Source organism: Aplysia californica, unplaced genomic scaffold (genome assembly GCF_000002075.1).
Source record: "Aplysia californica isolate F4 #8 unplaced genomic scaffold, AplCal3.0 scaffold00349, whole genome shotgun sequence".
Taxonomy (NCBI): Eukaryota; Metazoa; Mollusca; class Gastropoda; order Aplysiida; family Aplysiidae; genus Aplysia; species Aplysia californica.
The window spans coordinates 434568-444166 of NW_004797619.1; the positions used below are offsets into that span (position 1 = coordinate 434568).

Sequence of the window (9599 nt, forward strand, 5' to 3'; positions counted from 1 at the left end):
AGAGGGGGGGAGGGCAAGAGAGCAAGAGAGAGAGAGACAGACAGACAGACTGACAAACAGAGACAGAGACAGACAGAGAAACAGACAGACAGACAGACAGAAAGACACAGATACAAGACACAAACACATGTACAGACACAGACACAGATACTGACTCAGACTGGTAGACAGAAGAGAAGGGGGTCATGAAATATTCTTAGGCAAAGAGGGCATAGGGATTAATAACGTATAATATTATGTTCCATTACCCTGAACATGAATTTGTTGCGTAAATGTTAGCCCTTAAGCTGATTTTACTCTCGCGGTTTTTCAGACTGCTACAATATTGCTCAACACAAGCAGACAAGATTTGCATTTATCTTTACTGCTCTCTCTTTCTCTCTCTCTCTCTCTCTCTCTCTCTCTCTCTCTCTCTCTCTCTCTCTCTGTCTCTCTGTGCCTGCCTGTCACTCTCCCTTTCCTTCGCCCCCTCTCTCTTTCTCACACTCTTTTTCTTTCTCTCTCTGTCTTTGTCTCTCTGCCCCCTCTCCCCTCTCTCATTTTTTGTCTAGTGGTACTAAAGATTACGATAGTAATACTACCTGGAGTTTGGAGAATAGACTCCTTACATTAATTGTAAAGATGTATCCTGTTTCAGTGGTTTTCTTTATTGGCTAATTATTTCCAACAAGGACGGAGAAAGAAATGGTCAGTTGTCTTAACATGATCGATATGATGAGTCTGATAGATTAGTCCTTCAAGCCGCGGGCGGACGGAACATCCAGAAAGCAATTATGACTCAGACTTGACCGATCAGATCTGGATTAGATAGGATACGAAAATTGTGCTTTACTCGTGTGGCCATCTCAATTAGTGATGTGAGCAAGTGGTTCTGGTTTTCTTCCTCACATGGAAGCAAACTCTTCATGGTTCACCATGTCTTGATCTGTGAGCGTCCAGGAGTTTAACAAAGTGGAACTTGATTCAAAGGGGGGAGAGAAAGTGCTGTCTGCCTGAAGGAAATCAAGGTATTCACAAACAGTAATCTAGCATTGTTGTTTGGCTCTTTGTTGTCTTTTGTTTGGGTTTTAAGAGAGGCACATTGACCTATTTATTTGGGCATAGGAAAATGCAAGACTGTCTAGGGAAACGAATAGGAGGAACGTAAAGACGTATCAGAGGCACTCCCGTTTGATGTCTATTCTCGTGACTTCCAAAATATCCTCTTATAGGAATAAGGAAACATTTGTAGGCGTAGAGCCTCTCTACTGCCCTCGTAGTGAAGCAGTTAATTTGAGGAAAATAAAATGACTTAATCTTGAATAAATGCACGACGAATGCTGGAAAAACAAAAACAAAAAAGAAACCCCGTTTTCGTTTTGGGAATCCTCGTTGTCCAACACATTGACCAGACAAGCCTGGGTTTTGGATTTACATGATCACATAAATAACCGAGATACGTAATGATTAATACCATCTTAATATTAACAATTGATTTGTATATTATATAATACGTAATCATACATTGTCATTTATACATGCATAAAATGCGTAATGATATGCTTGTATTAGCAACAGTTCTAGGGGGCCTTTCACATGACAACCTAAAACTTTACGTGTAGACGATCATGTAAAACTTTCTACAGCTGTTACAATTTTGCAATAATATTACTGTCAATATTTTAAAATATATTTTCTAAATGAAAAATACAATTGAAAAGAAACGCTTGATTGATACCCTTGCTTGGATATTTATTTTCACAGAGGGTAACTTAAATGCACACATAGACATTACACACAGCATTGCTGGTCGCCCCTCCAATTCCCAAACTCCGGCCACCACTTTCCCCACTTTGCCTCTTCCATACCCAACATCTCACCCCGCCGCTACATGCCACAGGGTTATTTAAATACTCCAGCGACGTAGTGTTGTTCGGGTTTGGCAGGCGAGAAATGGTCAACATATGGAGAAGATAACATTTGAATAGCAAACACATTCCTTAATTGTTTATTTGGCCACATACGTTTTAAATGAGTTTTATGATGCACAAATACACAATAGGCAACGGTAGACATATCCCATTAGTGCATAAGCGTATGCAAGTGTGGACGTTCGTGTGTGTAAGTGTGTGTGTGTGTGTGTGTGTGTGTGTGTGTGTGTGTGTGTGTGTATGAGAGAAACAGCAATTGGAAAGTAGAGGTAGATAAAGAAAAAAGAGACATAAAGACAGAGAAAACATACAGATCCACAGACAAATACTTTGTCAGATAGATGGAAACATAGAAACATACGAGTAGATAGAGATTGATAGAGATAAATTAAAGATCGAGAAAGAGACAAAATGGTGATCGATAGAAAAAAGAGACCGACAGATAGACAAACAGAGACTGGAGGAGAAAAAATATAAAAAGAAAGAATGAAAGAAACAAAAGACAAGTAGAGGGATAGAAATGATAGTGAAAGGAAAATAAAGAAACAGACTGAGTGAAAAAGATCGAAAGAAAAAGAGAGAGAGAAAGAAATTTAGATATAATGAGAGCAAGAAAGAGAGAGAGTTAGATAGATAGATAGATAGATAGATAGAGAGAGAGAGAGAGAGAGAGAGAGAGAGAGATAGAGAGAGAGAGAGAGAGAGAGAGAGAGAGAGAGAGAGAGAGAGAGAGAGAGAGAGAGAGAGGGGGGTGAAAGGGAGAGTTGAATGATTATAGTGTTTCATACATTCTTGCTATTCAAAGAGACACCAAAATAATAGTAATCAGCCTGTTCTTCTGAGCAACTGTCTGGAACGCACTATTCTTTTATAAAACGGGGGTTGGGAGGGTAGGAGGGGGGCGGGAATCGATTTATCTAGCATAAATGGTCCTTGGGAAGTATGCTCCTACAGTTTAACTTATGAATGCATTCTTAACTCCCTACACCTGTACATATTATTATCTTTATCCTGTGCTCTCGACCACCGCTCCCACATCCACAGCCCCCATCCCCGCTCGCTCAACTTGTTCACCTGCTCTCTGCTCCCAAATCTGATCCTTGCCCTCCTGGGCCTGCCATTATCTCTGCTTGAGCCATGCTAAGCCATAGCTGAATCTCAAAAACGCCTTCTTGAACGTCTTTTCAAAGTTTTACTGTCACTTTTGTCTGTCCTATCGAGGACTTTGATCACCGAATGATGAGCTTAACAGTGTTGAAGATGGCATTAAATCCAACGAGACTGATGCCGCCTAGGAATTTTTAAGTCAAAATAAAATTTTCCAGCTAGATGAAGCACACTGAGCAGGGCCAGGGCGGCTCGTGGGGCTAAAAATGGACGTGCACAATTAAGCTATTGCATGCAGAAGATAGTCAAGGGCATAGTAAATGAGACGGTGTATAGTTTTAGGATCTTTGGGTCGGTAAGGGAGGACCTCGTGCTTTTATTTTCATTCTTTTTACTTGTCGCTTTGATTTCTAGTACTAAATTTGTTTGTTAACTAAACATCAGTTTCGTTCTTCAGGTATTGGAACTGAACACTCAAGTACATGTAAAAATTTTCACCACTCCACTACAAAACCATTCAAAGGCACATAACTCGTAGAACGGTCCCGTTAACCTCCCTCAGGTTCACGGTCACAGTCACAGAGTCACTTAAAATAGTGGAAAGGCGGACAATGAACTAATCACAATTCACTCGAACACTCCGCTGGATTGCTCCGGGGTTCACATAATATTGGCAAAGAATAGCGTACGATCTATCCCGTTTATTTTTAGACTGCCTACTGTGGGCTATGTTTCGGCACTATTCGGCAGGAGCACATTTGAGATGTGCCGTCTTATCAATATTAATGTACCGCTTAACTCGCTACGAGTGTCGTCATCGCTTGGGTTATCCCCAAGAGCGATTTATAGGTCAGGTTACACAGTTGAATATCATATGAATACTAGACTGTTATGTTTAGCTAAAGCGCGTGGACTTTGGCATGGCATAGTAGATGTTTTACGCGCTATAGACACAGAAGTGACAGTTAATGCACCAGTGAGGATCTTGTTTTTATATAATATTTGGCTAGTGTTTGTTTCTGGCTTCTTTTATTTTATGATTGTGGACGTTTTACGTAATAGAACATTAAAACATTTTGGGTGGCACTGCACGACCATGCTCTATGGACGAACCGCGCCTGACACTAAAATATTAACTTATCATCTGTCCCACTTTGATTCCAAGTAAGATTCCCATAAAAGTGTTATAATGTAAGTACATCTAATTACATCGACACAATTTACGTATACGTATTATTTAATAAGCAGGCTTGGACCTTGCCAGTCAGAGCCAACAAGGACTGAGAGGGATACAACGTCCCAGTAGAAAGACCAATGTACTAGATAAAAGTTCTCCCCAAGCGAGAATCGAACTCAGGTCTCCTGCATGCGACGGCGAGCGCCTAATCATGGCAACACAGACAAAGCCTGAAATGTAAGCAGATAACTTAAGTGGTCGTATAATGGTCCACGGTGTAGAAGGGCTTGGTTCGAATGAACGCGTTCTTGAACGGGATCTTTTCGGGATTATTCAAGGCTCCTTATCCTCCTGAAAGTTAAATGCAGTATTATATTGAAAAATTGACCACCCCAAAAAAGAAAAAAAATGAAAAGAGATGTTCCAAAGCGCACTTTGTTTATTTCGACATGTTATCATAAAAAAACAACATATTATTCAGCCTTTGAGCCGTTTTCAGAGAGTTAGCATTATTAGTATATAATTGTAGTAGTAGTAGTAGTAGTAGTAGTAGTAGTAGTAGTAGTAGTAGTAGTAGTAGTAGTAGTAGTAGTAGTAGTAGTAGTATTTTAAAAATCTTTTTTTTTACCATTGCTATCATTATTCTCACCATTGATATTATTATTACGGTTATACGGGCGCATTCAGGGTTGCAAGGAAAACACATGATTTTGATTTCAGTTCTCGAGCCTTGACGATAATGTTTTATCGATTATCCCCGTCTGTTTTGTGGGATCTGCATACCAGTCAGCCCGTGTTGACCCTGCCTGCTGCGGTCTAAAAGGCCCATCTCATTAATGTTGATAAGGGTATAACATACTTTCTATCTATCATCTTTGTTCATGTTTTGCCTTCTTTTCCGTTGATCCGAAAGATGATGACGAATACATTAAATATCCAAACTCAAAGTCAGAACTATGGCAAAAAGACTGGTTCTTTGAATGGGCCTGCCTCATCTGTCTGTCTGTCTGTCTGTCTGTCTGTCTGTCTGTCTGTCTGTCTGTCTGTCTCTCTCTCCCCCCCCCTCTCTCTCTCTCTCTCTCTTTATCTCTCTCTCTCTCTCACCCAATCTCCCCCATTTGCTCGCTGTATCTGTTTATCCGTCTGTCTGACTAACTGTCTATCGGTCTCTCCCATCTCTCTCTATTCCTCTATCTATCTGCCACCCTCCCTTTTCACCCCTGAGACGATTGGCTATGTAATGGAAGCTACCATCTTGAAACCTTAAAGTACTGAGACCATCCTGGCACGTAAGTCACTCTCATTGTGTTTTTACTTTTCTTTTTGTTTCAGCTTGGTTATATACCATGCGCTGTTGGACAGCCGTGGCCCTCTTGCTGTGGACGCTGGCATCAGTTAGTACAGCACAGAATCGTGGTCGGAACATCAATGGTAGAGCAGGACGCTTCAGATCATCCGGAGGGCGAGGAGGGAGGTCTAGTGGACAGCCGGTGACCCAGGGAGGAAATCAGGTGTACATTATCAGAGAAGCTGGCCGCCGATCGCGAGGAAGTCGTGGGTTTAGAAACGTACCGGAAATAGTTCCAAATGCAGGACCTGCCCCACCAGAAATGGGAAGAAGGACGACGTCAACTGACAGGCGCGCAGGGAGTCGGCGGAGGGAATCAGAGTTGCCTGTTCCTGTATCGGCTAATACCGCAAACCCGCAACAAGATGTTCATAGTGATAGCAGAACGCGCAGAGGGCGTCCTGGAGACCGGTCTGGCAGGAGACGGAACACACGTGGTCCCCTTCCGCAGGTTCTTCCTCCTCAGGCCTCATCTCAGCAAGACAGCTTTCAGGCTGCTTCGCCACAGGTCAATTCCCAGGAACCCTCCGAGGCCCATTCTACAGACACTGAAGACGTACCAGTACCAAGTGAAGCAGAAGTCGGTACAGAAGCACCAATAGTGATATCCGTCCCGGACTTTCCTGTTTTCTCTGGTCCACGTCGTTCGAGAAGGACGAGCTTCTTACCGAGAGCACGATCTAATGTTGACCAAAGCGATGATTCATCTTTTCTTGTCAGTCTGCCAGGATCCGAAACTGAGGTAGCCGGCGATGCTAACCCAAGGGGTACTAGAAGAAGACGTGGTAATGGTCCAGTTTTCGTCCCAGTAACAAGCTCGACCGATAGCGACGCTTCTGGAACAAGTATAGGAGAAATCGAAGAAATAGAAACCACATCTCAACAGTCTTTAGCCCAGTGTAGCAGTTTAATGGAGACCAGTGTCGGAGGTGCTGATGATACCATACTGACGCTGTTCGACAATATCGACAATCCTGATGTTTTGGCGCCAATCCTCAGTGAGATAGCCTCCAACTTTTTGGCAAGTCAAGCCATTGAATGAATTCCACATCAGTCCTCCATCCAGTATCGGGGAGAAATAGTTAGCTGAGCTTTACTACTTTCCCTGTATTATACTTACTTTCTAGCAATTTTTAAGAACATGATCATTCCAGATAAAAGAAACGACTATTGTTTACTTAAAAGAAGATAGGGAAGCAGAAAAATGATACAAGTTTTAGAATTATAACTGAAAGTGCAATTTAACATGAAAGGCATGATATTATATTTTCGATTTATATTGCATCCTCAATACAAAATCTTATTTTTAGAAAAATCAGAGTTATAAACGTTCCAACTTTGTGTGTTGTGTTTTTGCTTTTTTTAACTCTTGTAAAGTTTGTATTTTTTGTGAGAGCAAATGTGTATTTTCAAAATCAAGAAACAAAGCAAATATGTGTTGGAAGTATGAGTGCCTCCTTGCTGCATCATAGGTTTCTCTTTGAATGTTACGTAAACGTATTTGTCAGGGCATGATAACAGACATTTTAAAGATATTATGATAGTGCTTACCATGGCCTAAATCAAGGATGTCTGACCTTTCAAGTATCAAAAAGACTTTTATTCTGAAGATTTAAAATTTGTCTTCCAACGTTAGTAGATTATACAAAGAATAGCAACCGATGAGACACAATAAGTTGCTCCTCTCAGACATCAAACCCTAATTCCTCTCCAAGAAAAGCAATATCATATTGAGTGGGGTCACATCTATCGGCTCAAGACAGCATTTGAATCATTTGTCACTAGCTTCTGTGGTGTGGCCGTTGCATGTTGAAGATCTGAGTTCGATACCCGTGCGAGAAAACTTTTAGTCGAGTATGCCCATCTTTCTACTGGGGCCTTGTATCCCTTTCAGCTCAGGTTGACCCTGACAGGTTGGGTCCATGTCCGACTCCGAAAGATCAACATTAGAAAATGTTATATCTTTCGCAGAATTAAAGCACATTATATGCCATGTTTTAGAGGTTTGTACTCGTATATCTATCGGTACAGCTATGCTAACTTTAGTACTCCTTTCCAAGGAACTGGAAATGGGGCTGGGGGGGGGGGATGTTTGATCCGGACATGCATATCTTCATTCTTTTTAAGCAACTCATTGTCAACTGGATGAGTCTTTGTCTTTGAAGGAAAACAACAGCATTCCTCTTTACTTTCGTACTAAAGAATCATTTCAGAATGTATTCGTAACAAATGTATGGTACCGTATTCAAATCTACAAACAGCTTAGTGGTGATCAATTTCTAAAGACGGATATAGACACATTAAACTAGACCCTAGAAATCAGACTATGAAACGGCCCTAATGTACATGGAGACCTGATATACTCAAAATGTTTAACTTAAAGTGCAATGTGACTTAATGCAATGTCGATACTTTTAGTACTCAACGGCTCATGATTTTTAAATAAAAAGTGAAGATGTCCGTCACTGCTTGACTTTTGAAGTTGACAAATCGTGACGGGTTAGCCACTTGTACAGGCTGATACCGCGACTCACTCGAGTAGGTGCGTTAAAAAAATCAATAGAGGTGACATTTCTAAAATGATCTATTACGCTTCAGGTTTATAGTCAGTAGGCCTATACCTGGAATGCATAATTTGACGTAACGGTGACTAACACCATAGTTTAGGGACTTCAAACCCACTCACCTCAACGAACTAGAGAAAAAGCACATGACTTTGACTAAAAATGAAGTTTAATCCTGTCTCGATTTAAAGTACAGCTGATATAACAATATACAAAATACGATAAGGCAAGGTAAGATAATACTTTATGGTCCAAGAGGGAATTTTTTCTTGGCTGTACAGGACAGTAAAAACACATGCACCAGCATAAAAACTAAACTATAAATTTCTCTCACTAAAATTTAATGCTAAAAGAAAGTAAAGCTGTCAAAATGTACATATCTCATCAGATGCATCATTCAACCATATGCTTACTTCGACGCTGTTGTTTTGTTTTTTTAACCTAAATATAATAGCCCGTTGTCATTGAGCCCCTTGAACGTCATTTTAGCTCCTTATCAGTTCAGATTTAACAAAGACTAATTTGTTTTAGTTTGTTTTAGTAGAGGTTTTACGGCACTCTCAACTGCATAAGGTCATATGAGCTCCAAGAGGTGGATGTCAACGTGGAAGTCTTTACAGGGAATCAGGCTTACTCTGCTCACCTCTCTAGCTTCAACAGCACAGAGTCTACTTCGACTATCAAGGCACCCCGGGAATAGGGGGATCACAAGAGTGACAAACAATAAAAAAGAAGTAGAGGGAAAATGGCGATAGTAAGGATTAGGAAAGAAAAAGCAGCAGTTCCCTGTTGCAGTTCAGGCACAGTTATGAGCATGAAACTGATGAATGAGCCCATTTACAATTCTACAGTGCATAAGAACATGTTAATGTCCCCCCTTTGGGAATAGCCAAAAGACTTAGTCAGTAGCACCCCGCCCCCCGGGGAGACTACAAACATTTTGTCTCCATTGTAACATAATGACAAGCAACTATGTGAGTGCAAGCCAAAACAAAATCGAAATGGCTATGGGTAAAGGCACAATATAAAACCCATGGTCTGATAATATGTCTGAGAGTGAGTCAAGTAGGAAGCTACATTTTTGCGAATTGTGTTATCAAAACCTATGACAAGAACGTGTATCTGTACGAATATAATTAGGTACGGATGGGGTATTTCCTTTGCACCAGTGCGAGACGCTCCCCTCCTTTCTCATAATGGACGCATGGAAAAGCAAGAGGTGTCTTTTCAATCTTGGATTTCTATAGAACGTCATACAACTATTAAGATTTAACTCAGCATCAATTGATAGCTTGGAGTTAAAATCTGGGGAGAGGCGTATTCTGTTTAACAGTGTTCGATTGTACAAAGAGAATTTAACCACGGACTATTCAAGATCAGGTTACCGTTAAGATTGAGTTGTCGGAAGGACTTCCGTAACGAGCGACCACCCCAGCCTACGCAATAAAGAAGGGACTTTTGAGTGGGATATGTAAAAGATAGGGTTTAGTATT

At 40.9% G+C, this 9599-nt stretch overlaps 1 protein-coding gene across 3 annotated transcripts; it reads left to right on the forward strand.

Moving 5' to 3' along the window:
- The first annotated feature begins 524 nt into the window (after positions 1-524).
- LOC106012364 lies at positions 525-6883 on the forward strand. Of its 3 annotated transcripts, XM_013085144.2 has the most exons (3): positions 525-1007; positions 4266-4431; positions 5527-6883. In XM_013085144.2, exon 3 carries the CDS (start codon positions 5541-5543, stop codon positions 6582-6584), a length of 1044 nt encoding a protein of 347 aa, XP_012940598.1. In that variant the 5' UTR covers positions 525-1007; positions 4266-4431; positions 5527-5540; the 3' UTR covers positions 6585-6883. The 3 variants fall into 3 exon arrangements, with proteins under 3 accessions (XP_012940598.1, XP_012940596.1, XP_012940597.1); XM_013085142.2 differs by lacking the exon at positions 4266-4431 and having other exon boundaries at positions 526-1007; XM_013085143.1 differs by lacking the exon at positions 525-1007 and having other exon boundaries at positions 3803-4431.
- Positions 6884-9599: the final 2716 nt, after the last annotated feature.

Coding starts and splice junctions, on each gene's coding strand:
- LOC106012364 (XM_013085144.2), top strand. CDS start 5,541: ATGCGCTGTTGGACAGCCGTGGCCCTCTTGCTGTGGACGCTGGCATCA.